The sequence below is a fragment of the Phyllostomus hastatus genome, unplaced genomic scaffold, assembly GCF_019186645.2.
Source record: "Phyllostomus hastatus isolate PE091 unplaced genomic scaffold, TTU_PhHast_1.1 phas_contig_196, whole genome shotgun sequence".
Lineage (NCBI taxonomy): Eukaryota > Metazoa > Chordata > Mammalia > Chiroptera > Phyllostomidae > Phyllostomus > Phyllostomus hastatus.
The window spans coordinates 33,570,766-33,589,966 of NW_025333709.1; the positions used below are offsets into that span (position 1 = coordinate 33,570,766).

At 38.5% G+C, this 19,201-nt stretch overlaps 1 protein-coding gene across 1 annotated transcript; it reads left to right on the top strand.

Annotated features, from left to right (window-relative positions):
- Positions 1–83: 83 nt before the first annotated feature.
- PAICS (phosphoribosylaminoimidazole carboxylase and phosphoribosylaminoimidazolesuccinocarboxamide synthase) lies at positions 84–18,599 on the top strand. Its single transcript, XM_045834253.1, has 9 exons — positions 84–339; positions 2,029–2,226; positions 8,576–8,754; positions 9,473–9,652; positions 9,753–9,866; positions 10,555–10,638; positions 11,686–11,866; positions 12,794–12,952; positions 17,791–18,599. Exons 1-9 carry the CDS (start codon positions 324–326, stop codon positions 17,955–17,957), a joined length of 1,278 nt encoding a protein of 425 aa, XP_045690209.1. The 5' UTR covers positions 84–323; the 3' UTR covers positions 17,958–18,599.
- Positions 18,600–19,201: the final 602 nt, after the last annotated feature.

The window sequence follows — 19,201 nt, forward strand, 5'->3', positions numbered from 1 at the left end:
GCCGTCGGTGCCCGCCACTTTCCTCCCTCTTTCCCGCGGGCGGGGCGGAGGCGGGGCGAGGGCGGGAGCAGACAGTTTGCGTCGCTGCGCCTGCGCGGCGGGAATCCTGTGTAGAAGCGTTCGCCCCGGCAGTCGCTGTCCTTGCGGGTGGGCAGAGACCGCGTGGGTCTGCTGTGGTTATTGACCAGAGCGCGCGCTCTAGGTTACCTCGCCCCGCCGGGGAAGTGTCTGTGGGCCGCGTCTCCCCTCGCCTCGTCAGTCTCTCTGACCACTCCTCTTTTACGTAGTCCTAGCGCTACGGCTGACCCCAGCCCACCAGGATAATGGCGACAGCACAGGGTGAGTAACGGGCATGCCCAGGAGTCCCCCGGGCAACCCTGCTCTCCACTGCCTTCCCGCCTCCCCGGCCCTGAGCTCCTAGGCTCGGCGCGGACACGTGCGCGCCCCGTGGGCCTGACGGTAAGCTTCCCGGGGCAGTGCCCCACCCCTGCAAACCTGGGGGCGGGTGGACACGTGGCCCAGGCGCTGCCAAATGGTGCGTTGAAAACAAAGCGCACCCAGGCCTCCCCAAACTTTTTGAAACTCGCAGAACTGCCCTTGAGATGTGGAAAGGGAACAAAATGGAGAAAGAGGATAATTGGAACGAGAAGTGGCCAGGGGTTGGAGAGGTGCCTGGGAATCAATTTTGTAATCAATGGGCACTGAAAAACACAGGAACATCTAGTGTTGACTCTTCAAACCCAAGTCTTGCCAGAAATTTAATAATTGAGCCTTCTGAAAATTTTGCTGTTTTCTCTCCAGACTTTGGGTATGTGTTCTTAAAGTAGTATTTTGATGCCATGGTGGCCTTTGGACTGCTCCGAAACCACCAGGCAGAATATTTACTTGCTTCACCTTGCATTTGTCATATTTACATAATCATTTTGTTCACAAGTAAGTGATTAGATCCTCAGGAAAGAATGTGCCATTTATGCTGCTTTAATTTCATTAGTTGTTATCGGTCCTTTTCCTCTTCTGATTAAATTTTTTGATCATTCTTCAGATGTTCTAGACTTTTTTTGTGATATCTGGACTAAATTAGGCTCTGCTAGCAACTTGTGATCTCATAGTCTGTATGTTTCTCACGTTTTACATTATGATACCTTATTCTAAAATTTTACCTTCTCTCAGGCTCAAGTCGCTTGATAGAAGGAACTTAGTCTCCTTTTACTGGTATATATCCCTACTATCCGACACATGGACACTAAAAAATGCTGATACTGGGAATGAGTCAGTGTTCTGGGAAAATGTAGAATGATTTCTGCCTTTGAAAATTTGAAGTACTTAAACTTCTGTTACCTCTAATCTTCATCTAAGTTATTTTTTCTAATGATGAGGGTCTACTTTTCTTTAGGGCTGAAAACCTGCATCAAAATTGGATACTCGTCCTTACATCCTCATAGTATACTGCCAACTGTTAAGAGAAAGGGTTAAGGGTGTGGGATTGGGATACAGGATTGAAAAATAAGGGAAAGTTGCTTGCAAATGGGCTAATGGTGGGTGGAGGTGCCTCCTCTTGCACATTAACTTGGAATAAAGAACCCATCTGGAAGAAAGCAAACCCCCCCCCCCCCATGCAAGCTAGTTTAGTTATGTTGTAAGTATGTATGTGAAAAACTAGTCTATATAATTTTAATGGATCTTAATTGTGTTTAAGTTCTTCCATGAGAGTCAGGTTGATAGTGGAAAGACCATAAAATTTGATCTCAGATTTATTTCGTCTGACTCTGCCATTTTCTAATTGTGTGACCTCCATGTTTTTGATAACTTTGTTTCTTAAGCTCTGTAATTATTTATGTAATAATTTTTCACAAAACCGTGTGAATGAAATGGGATGATGCATGCGAAAGTACTTTGTAGAGTATAAGATTCTATGGAGTTTTTACTTAACCACTTTCTATGTTCACTGATTCATCATCCTAAGTATTTAGTTTTTAATATTCGGGAAATTTCCTCCTGAAATTTGATGTTTCCATTTTGTCTCCACAGTACTGAACATTGGTAAAAAACTCTATGAGGGTAAAACAAAAGAAGTCTATGAGTTGGTAGATAGTCCTGGAAAAGTCCTCCTGCAGTCCAAGGACCAGATTACAGCAGGAAATGCAGCCAGAAAGAATCACCTGGAAGGAAAAGCTGCAATATCAAATAAAATTACTAGTTGTATTTTCCAGTTGTTACAGGAAGCAGGTAAGTACCTTTCCCAGTTGCCTCCCCCTTCTCTCTCACATACACATATTGGTCCTTTTTAGGAGGAAATGACACATTGTATTAGCATGTTATTTATTTATTTAGTTTATTACATGAAGCAAGTAAGTGGCTCCCCCCACCCCCAACTCTTCCTTTCAACACACTCTGATCTCTTTTCATAGAATGGTGACATTATTTGGATTAACAACGTTTTGTTTGGAGGCGTCTCACTAGTAAGCTTAGTTAAATTGAACCAGAAACTCTTAAATTTGACTATAACACTTTACTTGGTTTGAAATTAGCAAGTACTGTCATTTAGTTAGTTTAGAGGAATCTTAACAATTTGCTATAGTTTTTGCCTAACACATGTATCTTCCCTGCAACTTCTCTCTCCTATAACATTTTCCTAAGAGACTTACCTATGAAGGAGCTTAAGGAACGTACCTATGAAGAAAGCAGATTCTGGTGTTAGACAGCTCTAATTAATGAAATTCAGTCCCTGGAATTCTATGCAACTATTCTTTATACTACTCCTTTGAGCTAATACAGAAAGCTCTGAAAAGTGTTTGAAGACTAACCACACCTCATCCTGCCATTTCCCAACTAAGGGATTTGGACTAGATCAAAGATCTTCAGGGCTACCTCCTACTCCAAAACTGAATAAACACTATTTTCAATAGAGAAATTTATTAGAAAGATAAAACCAAGATCAGAACATTCTTTGGAGAATATTTTAAGTGAAGGAAGGGGAATTAGGATAATGGGGTTTTCTGCCAGGATTCAGTTGATAGCTGATTGGTCTGTCTGTGAAATTTCAGCTAGTAAAACATTTAAGCTTTTCCCTTCAGTGGCCTCCTTTCCTTAGATCACTCAGCTTTTGATGTCTCTAGTTCTTTATCTGTAAAATAAAAGCTTTGTTCTTTATCATCTCAGTTCTAATTTCATAATTTAATGACTTTGTCACCTTTTATTTCCAGTATTCCCAGTTGTCCTGTCATTTTTTTGTAATTATATTTTAAATTTTTATTTTCTTGTTTTTTAAAGATTTTATTTATTCATTTTCAGAGAGAGAGGGGAAGGGAGGGAGAAAGAGAAGAAGAGAAACAGCAATGTGTGGTTGCCTCTCACAAAGCCCTCACTGGGGACCTGGGCTGCAACCCAGATATGTGCCCTGACCGGGGATCAAACTGGTGACCCTCTGGTTCACAATCTTCTATCAATCCACTGAGCCACGCCACCCAGGGCAAATTTATATTTTATTAATCATGCTATTTCAGTTGTCACGATTTTGCCCCCTCTACCCTGCACCCCCCACTCCCTGAGGCAGCCCCACACCGTTGTTGATGTCCATGGGTCATGCCTATAAGTTCATTGGCTACTCCACTTCCTATACTGTACTTTACATCCCCATGGCTATTCTGTACCTACCAGTTTGTACTTCTTAATCCCCTCACCTCTTCACCCATTCCTCACACCACACCTCCTATGTGGAAACCATCAAAAAATTTTCTGTATCAATGATTCTCTGTTCTTTTTATTTCTTTAGTTTGGTTTTTAGATTCAGTAGTTGTAAGATACGTATTTTTTGCCATTTTATTCATAGTTTTGCTTTTCTTTCTCAAATAAGTCCTTTTAACATTTCATATAGTAATGGTTTGGTGATGGTGAACTCCTTTAGTTTTTTCTGTCTGGGAACTCTTTATCTGCTCTTTGATTCTAAATGATAGCTCTGCTGGGTAGAGCAATCTTGGCTGCAGGTCCCTGCTTTTCATGACTTTGAAAAGCCTTGCCAACCCCTTCTAGCCTGCAAAGTTTCTTTTGAGAAATCAGCTGACAGTCTTCTGAGAACTCCCCTGTAGATAACTTCTTTTCTCTTGTTGCTTTTCAGATTCTTTCTTTATCTTTAAGCATTGGCATTTTATTATGGTGTGCCTTGGAGTGGGCCTCTTTTTAAAGTTTTCTTTCATTATTTTTTCAGATAGATTTCTAATTTCTTGCTTTTTCTCTTCCCCTTATGGCACCCCTATGATGCAAATGTTGGAATGCTTGAAGTTTTTCCAGATCATGGCCTCATTTTTTTGGATTCTTTTCTTCTTCTTGTTCTGATTGGTTGTTTTTTGGGTCCTTATGTTCCAAATCATTGCTTTGATTGCAGGTTCATCTACTCTACTGTTGTCTCCCTGTAAATTGTTCTTTATTTCAATTAGTGTGTCCTTCGTTTCTAAATGGATCTTTCTTAATACTGTTGAAGTCCTCACTAAGTTCCTTGAGCATCTTTATAACCGTTGTTTTGAACTCTGCATCTGGTAATTGCTTATCTCCATTTTGTTAGATCTTTGATCTTTCATTTGGGTCATGTTTCCTTGTTTCCTGGTTTTGACAGCCTGCCTGTGTTTGTTTTTATGTATTAGGTAGAGCTGCAATGACTCCCTATCTTGGTAGTGTGGCCTACTGTAGTAGGTGTACTGTAGGGTCCAGTGGCACAGCCTCCCCCATCACCCCAGCTGGGTATACCCTCCTCTTGTAGTTGAGCCTTATTTGTTGTTGGCAGAGCCATGGGAGGGATTTGCCTAGGCCAGGCGGTGATCACTGACTAACGACCTCTGCCCACTAGAAGATGAGCTGTGCAGGGATAGGGTGGTGGTGCTCCAATGTAGTCTGTAGCTGTCCGCTCGGTATACAGACTCTGGGGTTTCCTGGGTAGTGCAAACTAAGATCAGTCCCCACCTGTGTTCTGCCTGGGCCACCTGCATGAGCTATAAAGCATAAGGCTGCTAATTGTGCTGGGATTTGAGATTCTCAGGCCAGGCTGTGAAGTTAGGCTGGCTGCTGCTAGGGCAGGGCCTGGGCCCACTTAGCAAGAGATACTGGGGCTGGGGCTTACTGAGGCCAGTGGTTGCTTGTTTGAGAGGATTTAGGAAATTTGTAAAGCCTGAGCCAAGACCAGCCATTCGTATGAAAAAATCAGTTAGCAGCTTGGGTGGGCCCCTGAATTGAGTAGGACAGAACCTCAGGCAGTCTCCAAAGTAGGACCAACAGTGTCAGCCAGGTTGATGGAGTCTCCAGAAATGGCCCCAAGCTGGTCAGCTCTGTTACTGTGTGGGGAGGGTTCAGAAAAGGGACAGTGGCCTCTCTATATCTTTCTGTCTGGGAGAAAACTGTCCCCCGGCTCATGCCTTGAGGCTAGACCTTTGGTTCCTGTAAGCCACTGATGCCTTTCAAGCTGCTATCTCAGTGCTGGAGCTCGGAGGGAGTGAGTCTGAGGAAGTCCAGGTATGGGTTCTTTAAGAAAAGCAGTTTCTTCCACCAATTCAATCCCTGCCAGTTTTGGAAACTAGAAGTTATAGGGTCTTACCTTCTTGGCACTGGAACCCTGGTTTGGGGGCCTGGTGTGGGGCCGTGACTCCACTCCTAAGATAACCGTCCTGAGTTTTTAACCACCACACATGGGTGTGGGACCAGCCCGTTCCACATCTTGCCCGCTGCCTGTCTGGTTGGCTGGATTTCTTTAACGCTGTAGTTGGATTTCCACTCAACTTAAGTTCTGACAGTTCTGAGTGGTGATTGTTCTAGAGTTTAGTTGTAATTGGATGTGGTTGTGTGAGGAAGTGAGCCATGTTTACCTATACCTCCATCTTGACCCGAAGTCTCAGCCCTTTCATTTATTAGAGCTTCCAGTAAACATTAATCTTTCTGAAATCCAAAGGGAAATTTATTACTTTTGTTTCCAGTCAAGATAGATTAAGTGCCTTGCACAAAATAATGTAATTCAAATTAAATCCACTTAGTCAGTACAGAATAGTTTTTTGATGGTTTTGCCTCTTCTAAAGTACCATTTCACACTTAGAAGTAAAAAAAAATGTTTAATTACCAACTTAAATTGTCATCCACGTAATAAATCCCATTGTGTATTCAGAGTAAGTATTTTAGGAACTTCCCATAGTTCCTAAGTAGTACAATCCAATATTCTTACTTTAAGGCCTCCTTGATTGGTGGTTTCCCAGTGACTGAGGAAATTTCTAAAGAGCATCAACTAATTTTAAGTTCCTTGCACAGTTCAGATAAGTGAACCATTTTTAACCTCCTAAGTTATTTCCTTCTCCCCATATACATTAAAATCTTAAAAAGTTACTTAACACTATAAATTGTTAATAAATTTGTTTCTGTGTACCCATGGTAGTTGTACATAGCTGTGGGATTTTATCGTATACTTCATAGTAATGGAGGGTAAGTGCAGGCTCAGGGTTTTATTTGCTTGTTCAGTAAAGCACTATTTAGTGTACTTTCTGGGGCTAGGGTGCTCCAAGTTGTTTAGGAAGTCTCCTGGTCTTGACTTTGAAAGTCCTGCATCTGAGGTGACCAGGGAAGTTCATTACCCTGAAAGAAGTACTCTTTAGTGTACTGTCTTTGGCACATTTAGCATAGCTTAAACTTATTTGGCTCACAAGATACGTTGAAACAAAGTTTTCTTGGTTTTATATATGTTGTGAAATTAAGGAAGACCTAGGTTTTTAAAAATTGTTAAGTCAGTTTTAGGTGACAGATTAGGAGTTCTTTTAAAAGCCTTGTGTAATTTTCGTTTGCTAATAGTTGAATAAATGCTATGTCTAGTTAATCACCAGTAGTCTATTTAAAATTGCTGTCTTTACAACCAGCTTTTATGTTCCAAATTAAGGTATTTCTGGAAATTAGAATGGGAAGAGCACCAGCATGAGCACCAGTAAATCAGAATTCTAGTTTTCTCGCTGTCGCTCAAGAACAAACTATAAACCTGTAGGCAGCCCACAGAGGTCAGTGTGGGTTGGAAACGCTGCTGTACCTGCTATTAGCTGACATAACCTCTGTGCCTGACATAACTGGTGTCCTTGCCTATTTTGTTGGGTGATCATACTATCTACCTTATCAGGTGTTAATGAGGACTAAACAAGAAGAAAATGAATTGACAGTTCCTGACATAAATTAGGTCAGGACTCTTTAAAATTAATTTGTGATGAAATATAAATGCATAAAATTGATCATTTTAACCGTGTTTAAGTATACAGTACTTTAGCCATCACCACTGTCCATTTTGATAACATTCATGGTCCCAGACAGAAACCCTGACCTATTAAATAATAATTTTCTATTCCCCTACAGATTTGCCTATTTTAGGTACCTCATAAGTGAAATGAATTATACAATATTTGTTCTTTATTTCATTTAGTGTAGTGTTTCCAAGTTTAATCGTTGTACTATGTGTCAGAATTTCATTCCTCCTTGTGACTGAATAATCATTGTGTATATATACTGCACTTTACCCATTCACCTCTTGATGGACACTTAGGCAGTTTCTCTCTTTGGGCTACTATGAATTATGATCTTGTGAACATTGGTATACAAGTTACTTGTTTGAGTCCCTCCTTTCGATTCTTCTTGGTACTACCTCTCCTGGAAGTGTTACTACACCACAGTGTAAAGTAATACCGTAGCACTAATGGTAAATAAAACATCTGGGTGTGTTTAACATAATCATTTTCAGGCTGTAATATTAGTTAGCACCTAGAATGCCTAGAAGTGGAATGCTGGATCATATGGTTGATAATTAAACATTGTAACTGTTTTTAGAGAAATGGTTATTTTCCAAGGCTACCACATAAAATAGTTCCCATTCTAAACATCATAAGTCAGCTCTTTGTCTTAGTTTTTCAGTAACAAAACTAAGTAACAAAACTCCCTTCTAGCTTTTCAAAGAGAAGGGAGAGGAAGGACAAATACTTTTATTTGCTCTTGGCCAAATGGGCCATTATGTTCCTATTGCTACATGTTGGACGGTTTTTCAAGGATTACTTGCTTCCAATATTAATAGAAAAAGGACTACCCAAAATTTAAGGTTATATCTGATTATGACTAGTAGATCGATATTTTACAAGGCCTGTATAATAATGTGCCATAGAATATGAGAATCCTGCAACCAGAACTGATTTAGGGGTAATTTAGTGCTACTTAGATAACCTATGTGCTTTGTGTAAAGTTAAGTATGCATTGGCAGAGGAGGTACTCAGTAAATATTTTTTGAATGAATAGATTAATGAATGCATGGTAAAGACATTGAGGGACTCAGATTTTCTGATCCAGTGTATATTTTTCCATGTGACATTAAAGTGAAATAGTCCTGAGATTTTGATAAGTTGGAGAAAGCCAAATTACATTTATTTTTGGTAGGGCCACTTAAGGGTAGTGCATTTAGCTACATAGGGTTATTGTTTTGATTTTTTGTAAAGGCTTGAGTTTTATTATGCCTCAGACCTACTTTAAGTCTTAAAATATAATTTTAATGGCTGCTTTTTTACCTTTTATCATTAATATATAGGTATCAAAACTGCTTTCACCAAAAAATGTGGGGAGACAGCTTTCATTGCACCAAAGTGTGAAATGATTCCAATTGAATGGGTTTGTAGAAGAATAGCAACTGGTTCTTTCCTCAAAAGAAATCCTGGTGTCAAGGAAGGGTACAAATTTTACCCTCCTAAAGTGGAGATGTTTTTTAAGGTATTTATTTTATGTGACTGTGTCTTAACTATAATGTAGCGACAAACATAATTACCAAGTAAAAAATGTAAGCATTAAAGTTTTTTATATTGCAATTATCATTCCAGAAATGTTAATAATGTATACTTCCATTAGCAATGACAGTTCAGCTTTTTGAAAGAAAACACTTGTGAAAATCTATTTATCTAACTTTTGACCAAGTTGACTAACAAAATGAACAAACTAAAATTAGCAGTTACTAGGAAGAAAAGTAACAATTCAAAAAAATTTTTTAATTTACTGTGGAAGAGTTTGGAATAAAGGTTAATATGAGGGATCTTTTTATATTCTAATACAGAAAAACTATTAGCAATGTTTCTTATAAATGAAAGCATGAAATAAAGGATGTAGGAATCCATAGTTATAAATTTATATTGGTTTTCTTTATTCATACTGCTTTTCTCTTTCCAAACTATTTAAATTAGTTTATAGAGAGCAAATTCAATACTTTATGACCTAGAATAAGTTACCTATATATTTTGAATTTAAAAGTAACTACTGCAAATAGACAAATTAAAAATAATTGCTGTGAATTAAAGGGTATTTTAAATAAAAATTAAATCTGCGGAGGAAATGAATATTTCTGAGGCACTCGTGCTCAAAAAAAAGACTTCAGATTATCAGAAAAGTTCAAAAATCTTATATTTAAATTGATTTTAATTCTGTACTTTATTTTCAGGATGATGCCAATAATGATCCACAGTGGTCCGAGGAGCAGCTCATTGCTGCAAAATTTTGCTTTGCTGGACTTGATATAGGCCAGACTGAGGTGGACATCATGAGTCATGCTACACAGGCTATTTTCGAGATACTGGAGAAGTCCTGGTTGCCCCAGGACTGTACACTGGTTGATATGAAGGTACAAATAATAAAAGGAGATTTGAAAGTAAAAAATTACAACTGAGAAATATCTTTAGTAGTATAGTTTTGATAAACTTTTTTTGGTGATCTGTTTCTAGATTGAATTTGGTGTTGATGTCACCACCAAAGAAATTGTTCTTGCTGATGTTATTGATAATGACTCTTGGAGACTCTGGCCATCAGGAGATAGAAGCCAACAAAAAGACAAACAGGTAGGTGATATTTAAGGGTCTTTTGTTCTTTGTAAGGTAAGGCTGGGGTACAGAAGAAAGGGAAAATGGGACGAAAAGATGGCAATTATTATTTCTTATGGTATGAACCTGAGTTGTTGGTTACTATTTATTTTTATTTTAAAGAAAAATATTTCTTATGTTTCTTATATCCTGAAAAAAAGGTAGGAATAATACTTTACATATACAATGCAGATTTCTTATTATTTCAGTAGACTAACAGAGCAAGGGTTATCCTTGTTGGACTAATTTAAGATGAGGTTCTGAAAGGATAGATATCTTTACAATTACAATTAAGTGGCAGATCTGGAAATCTGTCCCAAGTCTTCTGCATCTTACTGGGTTCTATTTCTGTTCTTTCCAATGAAAAACAAATAAGGACAAGATTCTCTATACTTACTGTAGATGAGAATTGTCATGAGAGTTAGTTGTAGTTGCTATTGCAGAAAGCACTTATCCTTAAATAAAAATATAAGTATACTTCACTATCTAAACTTTGTTTAGTCTAATTCAGGAAATGAATTTGTAGGCTCGGATACATTTTCAGATATATCCTTTGCTATTCAAGCTCATCCTAATCTGTAACCCACAACTCAGAAACCAAATTTCAGATAGCAAGGCTATTACTAATCGAATACTTACATTCTAAACTTTCTACCTTATTTTCTAGTCATATCGTGACCTCAAGGAAGTAACTCCCGAAGGGCTCCAGATGGTTAAGAAAAATTTTGAGTGGGTTGCTGAAAGAGTAGAGGTAAGCCTTGCGTAGTACATCCACATTGTATTATGTATTTCTCCAAGAACTCTCTGATTCAAAAAGGGCGAGTACAGTGTTTTTCTTTTTTCAGTAATTTTAAAGAAAGAGCACCTTTATGATATGTACCAGCTGAGCTATCCTCATTGGCATACTGGATTCCCTGCTGTCAAGCTTGCCGGTACCCACCTCCCAAAAACAAGGGTTTCTACCCAGCCACTGCAGGAGAAGGCTCACATTTCCCACCCATCTCTCCACTGCTCCTTGGAGTTTCATTAACATGAGTTCCATCAGCAGAGTTTAGAATTGGAGCTCCATTGGACATTAAATGTCGTTTCATTTATCGTATTTTGATAACTATAATTCTGTGGAAATTGAATAGGGTTTGTGGTTACCCAAGGGTCATAACTTCCTTTTAGAAAGAACATCATGTCTAGGACTATGCATTTGAATTCCATGCAAGTAACATACAAAAGATTTATAAATGACCTCTGTATTTTGGCTGATTATGCCTTAAATCCTTCATTAAACAATATACTAAAATTCCTAGAATAAAATATATTTACCCCTTTTATTATGACAATAAACATTTATCTGGTTAAGAATCATTAAGTTAATTATGAAGAACTTTATAGATTATTTTGAAAAATAATATCTCATCATTTTGTTCTATGTATCTTAAATTTGGCCTATATAGGAAGAAAATATTCTGATAGATATAATTTTACTGTAAACTGTAGCTCTGGCCCTGGCTGGTATGGCTTGGTTGGTTGGAGCATCATCCCACAGTCAAAAGGTTGCAGGTTCAACTCCTCATCAGGGCACATATGTAGGTTGTGAGTTCCATTTCTGATCCAGGAGCATATGGGAGTCAACCAGTTGACGCTTCTCTCTTGCATTGAGGTTTCTCTCCCTTCTTTTCTCTTGAAAGCAATGAAAAAATGTGAAAAATGTGAAAATTTAAAAAAAAAATGTAGTTCTGTAAACTGACTCATATGCTTTTTTGTCCTTATTGTCTTTTGCTGTATCCATGTTTTTCTTTTCCAGTTGCTTCTAAAACCAGAAAGTCAATGCAGGGTTGTAGTGTTGATGGGATCAATTTCTGATATCAGTCACAGTGAAAAAATCAGGAGAGCTTGTGAAAATTTCGGCATTCCATGTGAACTTCGAGTAACCTCTGCTCATAAAGGACCAGATGAAACTCTGAGGATTAAAGCAGAGTATGAAGGTAAACCTCACATAACTAGAGCATTTCACTATGTTCTTCTGATTTTGCCAAAGAATTTTATGTTTAGACTAATAATCCTGAAAAAGAGCTCTACCACATTTCCAAGGTGGGGTGGAATATGATATTCTAGGCTTTTATGGTACTCACCTCCAAAGAGCTGAAGGTGTTGTAGGAGCTCATAAAAGAATGGATCAAAGGGAATGATTTGAAAATTCAAGCACAGAAGAAAGATAAAAACTAGAATTAGTCTTTGCCTAATAAGAAGCCCTTCAAATACTATTTCTTACCTGTTCCAACAGAAAATAGGGCCCATATCAATTACAGGAGGCCTGAGGTTGAAGCTACAGGAGCAAAATTACTAATTTTGGGAGGGTTGGGGAGGGTCTCCAGAACCCTCTGATAAGGTAATAAAAGCCAGAACTCTCTAGAAAAATGCAAAGGAACGATTTATAAGTTTTATCATAAGATGTTTTAAGAGAGAATGTTAGAAAATACATTGAATGGTTTTAAATATTTGGGAACTATATTGAGTTTGTCTTGAACTCTTATTTAAAGAAGTGCTCTTAAATCTCCAGTTGAACGACGGTGGTTCGGCTATTGTCATTTTGCGTTTCGGTGAGCCTAAATGGCAACAGTAGAAGGGGCCTTTGAGCCATTCTCTCACTGGCACCTTGGTACCCCCTTCCTCTCTTCTATGCTCTAGACCTTGAAGATGGCCAAACCCATTCATGCTTCTTCATTACTTCACATACAATAAGTGACAGGGTGAACCTTGTACTTTGAAAATGTATTTAATAATGTCTTATTTATGCATTTTCTGGAAACTGATAAAGAACTGAAGGAGCTGAGCATAGCCCCTTTATTTTTAACCTGTCTTTAAATAGCTTTTAAATATTTAGCATGATTGTAAACTTGTGATTTCCCTAGGGGATGGCATTCCTACGGTATTTGTGGCTGTGGCCGGCAGAAGCAATGGTTTGGGACCAGTGATGTCTGGTAACACTGCGTATCCAGTTATCAGCTGTCCTCCCCTCACTCCAGACTGGGGAGCTCAGGATGTGTGGTCTTCTCTTCGACTACCCAGTGGTAAGAAACACTGAAATTTTTTTTTAAGATTTTTACTTATTTTTAGATAGGGGAAGGGAAGGGAGAAAGAGAAGAAGAGAAACATCAATGTGTGGTTGCCTCTCTTGCACCCCCTACTGGGAACCTGGCCCACAACTCAGGTGTGTACCCTGACCGGGAATTGAACTGGTGACTCTTCGGTTCTCAGTCCAGCACTCAGTCCACTGAGCCACACCAGCCAGAGCATATACACTGAAATTTTTTCTTATCTTGCATTAAAAAGTTATAAACATGCACAATAATAGAATAATAAAATCTCATATACCCATTACCTAGCTTCAGCAATTAACGTCTTGTTGCATCAGTAGCCCTCTTCTGGATTATTTTAAAGCAGATCTTAGATATTTCATACTTAAATATTTAAATTGGCCTCTAAGTGGTAAGGACTCGAGTTTTTAAATCATAATTATGACACCTAAGAAAAATTAATGGTACTTTGTTAAAATCATCTGATTTCCAGTTAGTGTTCAGGTTCTTCCAGTCTTCTCATTTGTTTATGAATTTTCCCTTGGGACACTTATAGGATATTTTGCTTATGCATCCTTAAATCTCTCAAAGATGTGTCTTGGTGAGTCTGTTTTCATTCTGGGCTTTTAGTGAGAGCTTTTAATGTAGAACTCCACATTCTGATGTAGAGAACTCCGATTCTTTAGTCCTGGGAAGACTTCTTTCTCTTCTTCTTTTAAATTGGGTGCCTGTTCTTATTTGCTACGCTAAGAAAATCTCATTTTTGACTGGACTCAGACTTAGAGGTAGAAGCTCTGAGAGGAAAGCCTACATCTCTTGGCAATGTGTTCCTGGCATTTTTCTTTGGTCTCCTTTATTCTCTTAGCCTAAAGTTTAGCATACTCTGTGGCCTCTTCCTTTTCTCAGTACACTGTTTCTTCAGAGCAATACGCCGAGGTTTGTGCTGCAGGACACGTGGAGTAACATGCTGAAATTTGGGTGCTTTGGTCCTAGGTTGCTCCCCTTCTTTGTTTAGGGGCCTTCTCACAGCGTATTGGTGGACATCATGATCTTTAGAGAGGTTGAAAAGTTTGTGGATTCTGCTAGCTCTTTTGGGCCTCAGGCAACAAGACAAGGTAGTATCATTGAGACCAGGAATGTCTTTCTCCCTTTTTTTATAATGACCAAGTTGAGAACACTGAGATAGGCATCCACACTGCAACCCCGAACAGATTTTCGCTTTCCTTCTCCAGCCTTCTTTGGTCCATAACAGGAATGCCCCTTACTCAGTAGCAGGCGGGCACAACCATGGGTCAGAACACCCTGCTGTCTGGGAAAATTTTGTTATTCCCACCACTAATTCGAAACATACAACCTCCCATTCTTCACCCAGAACACCAGTGGCAATTCTGTGGCCATACGCTTCTCATAAAAGGTACAGAGTTTGTGTTTATCATCCACTTCAGTGAATATCTGGCAGCCGGTGGCTGGGAAAGAGATGTTCAGCTTCATCCCAAAGCAGCTGACTGCCTCCAGGGCACCACAGGAAAGCCTGGGAAGTTTTCTTGAATTACTTAATTTCCTTCCTCTTCCATTTTCTCTGTCATTTTAGATTTATGATTCAAATTTAGACCTTCTTGATATTATTCTATTTTCTTTCTCTTGCTGCTGTACTTTCTGGAATATTTTCTCAAGTTTACATTCCAACCTTTCTATTGAGTTTTTAATTTTGGTTATGGTATTTTTAACTTCCAGGAGCTCTTTTTTGTTCTATGGTCTTCCTCCATCCCCCAAGCATCCTCTTATTTAATCTTGGCCATAACATCTTTTATCTGAGATTATTATTGTGTCTTTCACATTGGTTCCTTGCCTTGGTTCTTTACAGTGCCTAGAGTTGGGCACTGGAACAAACCAGTCAGAAGCTCTGTGCAGGTGGGTGAGGCTTGTCAAAAGTGGGCTCCATTGCAGGGTGATCTGATAGGGTTGTCCTTTGAATAGCCCCTCGCATCAGTGTCTTTCAGTCTGTTCTTGTGCTTTGACCAAAATGACTCAGTACCTTTCTAGTCTTAGTCTCCTATCTTGTGTAAACCTGGCTGCTGGCATTCGGGAAGCTGAGGATCTTAATATTTGTCTGTAAACTTAAACCCTTCATTTTACAATGGCATTCCTTGCCTCTGCTGTCCCTGGCGTTCCCTAGTCCATAGAAGTCAGGACAAGTCTGTTTTGCCTTCAGAAAAATTTAAAACTGTCGTGACCCAGAAGAGGCAATTGCTTAGGTATGTAGACTGGGGAAGGGGACTAGTGAGCCAAACTACTTCTTGACTTTCAGTTTTCGTGTTAGCCCCATTTTCACCCCCCACTCCGCCCTCCTAATGTGTCTGGTACCACTGATTCCTTGACCTCTGAGTTGGTTCTCTAATGTCAGTCAGGCTGCTTCCCATCTTTCCCTGCTTCCGGTTTAGCGTTAAATTTTCTTGTCATGCCAAGTAGTGACCACTTCTTTGCCTTTCAGCTGTGCTTGTGTCTATTTTCTTTGTTCCCTTTACTACTTTTTAAACAATTTCAGAGAGAGATCTTATTAACTTTTCAAGTTTAAAATCTATAGCTATAAACAAAGCTTATATTCCTCTAGAATAGCAAATCTATACTAGAGATATAGTGTGGGTGTCATCCATGGAGCTTAGAAAAAGCTATCCATAGGAATGTGGTAAAATTAGGCAGTTTTTATCTATTACTGCTAGGGAGAAATAGGGATTCAAAGGATTGTACATTGTGATAACTAGAATTGGGGATTTTTGAGGAGTAGTATTGCAGTGGCCTGAGTAAAATCCCGAAAACTCCATTTCTCTTCTCTTATGGCATGCTCTCTAGATAATCTAATATTTTGCTAATTAAGATTTCCTGGTATCAGAAAGGGAGTCCTGTGTGGTAGGCACAGGTATTTCAGTTGCTAGAGTAGAACACTCTATTTAGTCTACTCCTATTAAAGGCTGACATTCATTGAATACTTACTATGTGCCAGCACTGCTGCAAGCACTATATCTGGGTTAACTCATTGAATCCTCAGTAAGATAGCTACTAGTTACTGTCAATGAAAAGGTCCACACACTATACCTGACAAGCTCAGAGGAGGCCTGCATGGCGGCCTTACAGACTCAGAGAACTAAAGTAACCACATAGGATGGTCTGAAATTAAAACTTCCTGAGAGTCATGATGGTAGTCATGTCCTAGGCTGGTATCTTTCTTGATAAAGATCAGTCTTTACCTTAACTTAGCCTGCCTGTTGTCTTTTTGCACCTATGATTAACATACCTTTGGAATGTCAGAGTAATCTCCCTTGTCCTGACCCCTCAGGGCACAGTCTCCCACCAGAACCTGAGACCACTGAAACTCTTTATCTTATTCTGTCATCTCTATGTGCTGTAAATATTGTTAACTCTCCTATACCCACCAATGTAAAAGAAGTATGTGTCTATTCATTTTACTTTTTATCCAGTCTCAGAGATTTCCCCCTCTTTGCTTCCTCCCACCTCCCTAATCTGTCACCAGTGGATTTTGTGGAACCCCCTTATGTCTTCCCTTTTGATTCTGGTGTGCAATATATAAAGTAAAAGGTAAAACTGCCATTATCTGGATCATTTTCTCCATCTATTGAGATTTTGCTTCCTGGCAATTGTCAGTTTGGCTCAAATAAACTCATACAAATTTTCTGTAGGTTTGGATGTTTCTTATGTCGACATTATCATTCCATCTTTAGTGTCATTATCTTTGGGATAGTGACATTAAAATTAACATTAAGTAAAGTGACTATTGTGACATAAGTGGTAGAGCTGCAAAAATTAATGTATTCATACAAAATAAATTAACTTTGTGATTTGTACTTTAATCTGTTCTTATTGGGAGTAGTATATTGAGAGTAAAGAGCCTGATGAATTTGACGAATATTACAAAAGTGGAGCTTTTGGATCCATAAACTAAAACTATAGTCTTTGACTTTAGTGACAGACATAATAGTACCACCTGATGAAACTCTACCTGGGAAATTATGTGGCCCTTAAGGAAGTTACTTTTTTGTTCTATGGTCTTTTAGATCTTATTGCTATTGAATTTATTTCTAACCTGATATTTATTAAGATTATCCCTTGGATTTGGCTTTTTTACCACTTAAAAATGTTACAATAGTTTGAGTGTAAAGACAAAATTAGTAGCGAGGATATTATCAAAAGCAATTAGCATACCTCAAGTTTGTCTAAAAACAGGTGCTTCTGCCCACTTAACCTTGTCCCTTGCTTTATTTTTCTTTTCTTTCACCAGGGGTTTAAAGGGATTGTGTATGTAAAAAGAACTTTGAAAAAGGTGAATTTCTTTGCCAGTGGATTCAGAAAGCAGAGTGATAGACGATGTGTATAAAACACCTGATCATGGCAGTAAAGATATAAACATTACTTTCCTCTTGTAGTTGCCTCATGACTCCAATAGCAAGGGTAGTAACTCCTTCTGCAGGTAACTACTTGAAATAAGACTAGTGCAGTAGCTTTTTATTATCTGGCTAACAGGACTTCTCTGAGTATAAAATAGTTTGCTTAAGCCCTGGCTGATGTGGCTTAGTGGATTGAATGCTGGCCTGTGGACCAAAGTGTCACTGGTTCGGTTCCCAGTCAGGACACATGTCTGGGTTTCTGGCCAGGTCCCCAGTTGGGGGTGTGCAAGAGGCAACCGCACATCTTGTTTCCCTCTCTCCTTTTCCCTCTCTCTAAAAATAAATTAATAAAATGTTTTTTTAAAAATAGTTTGCTTAAGTAGTATTTTCAGTATTAATTGACAGCTCAATTTTCTCTTTCTGAACCAATAGGTCTTGGCTGTTCAACCATACTTTCTCCAGAAGGATCAGCTCAGTTTGCAGCTCAGATATTTGGATTAAACAACCACTTGGTGTGGGCCAAACTGCGAGCAAGTATATTGAACACATGGATTTCCCTGAAGCAGGCTGACAAGAAAATCCGAGATGGCAATATTTAAGAAAGAACATCATTGCATTTTTTAGGAGAAAAATTATAACTTTCTAGTTTAGCTGCAGAAAAAATAAGATGAAAAGATTTTTAATCAGAGAAAACAAAATCCATTAGTGAATAAATGCTTCTCTGGATTCATGGATTAGTAGAATATATATACAAACTTAAGGACATGGTTAAATGAACCTCTTAGCACTATATGGTCATTGTTAGGTAGGTAACAAATATATTTCTTAAATGCCAATAACGTCCTACTATAGAGCTCTGAAGTTACTACTTGAACTATATCTCAACCCATAAGTTCTAAAAAGTTAAAATCATTTTATCTTAGAAAGGGTGATAGAGCAATATAGTTCTTAATATGATCTTTACAAAATTCTAACAACATGGTTTTTTATTTGCAGTCAATATCTCAAAAAGTGGTGTATATCTCTAGCTATTGATAGAGATGTTTTGTTTTGATTTTGATTTTTTTTTAAAGAAAAGTTAAGATTGATGGTAAGGGTAGGGAAAAGACAACATAAGATGAAGGGACATTGTGGAAGCCTTGGAGGGGTGACTTCTGCAAGAACTTCAGATGGCTGCGAGGGCAATTTGTAATGGGGTCGAGCCACCACTGGCTTCCAAATAAAAGATTCGGTGAATCTTACTTGGCTATGGTGTATGTCTCTGTGGATCTTAAAATTCTTTCAATTCTGATAATACATACTTTAGCCATACTAACAATCCCAGTGTACCATCATTTTGAGAAATTGGAATCTGCCAAATGATAACCATAATTAGTTTCTTAACAGTAGTTAAGATTCCTTTCTAAAGGAGTTGTTACTGAGAGGTGTTATAGTTCATCATCAATCTATAAACCCTTATAGATTGGAAATCACTGTTAATATTTTTCAGCCCTGGGGATTTTATAGATCACTAAGCTTTCATCCAGGTATCCTTGTAACCCCTTAAACTTGATGCATATCCTTACTTTTATGAAAAGGGGGTGATTTAATTTTTTTAAAAATGTTAACAATCTGCTACAAATAAAATCTTGGCAAGACCCTTACCAGTGGCCTACATTCTTTGCACTTTTTCACCTCTCTAACGCTAACAAGCTGGCATTTCTTACCACTACTTTCAGCTGATCCCTGGAAGGGGGGTGCTTGACCTTACCACTCCTTTTTTGGGCTAGACACCAAGATATTCCAACCTTTTTTGATTATTCCTCTTATATTTCTCTTCTTAAATATTGATGTTTTCTGCTAT

Coding starts and splice junctions, on each gene's coding strand:
- PAICS (XM_045834253.1), top strand. Junction 2,227..8,575: donor CCAGTTGTTACAGGAAGCAG/GTAAGTACCTTT, acceptor ATTAATATATAG/GTATCAAAACTGCTTTCACC. Junction 10,639..11,685: donor GGGTTGCTGAAAGAGTAGAG/GTAAGCCTTGCG, acceptor TTTCTTTTCCAG/TTGCTTCTAAAACCAGAAAG.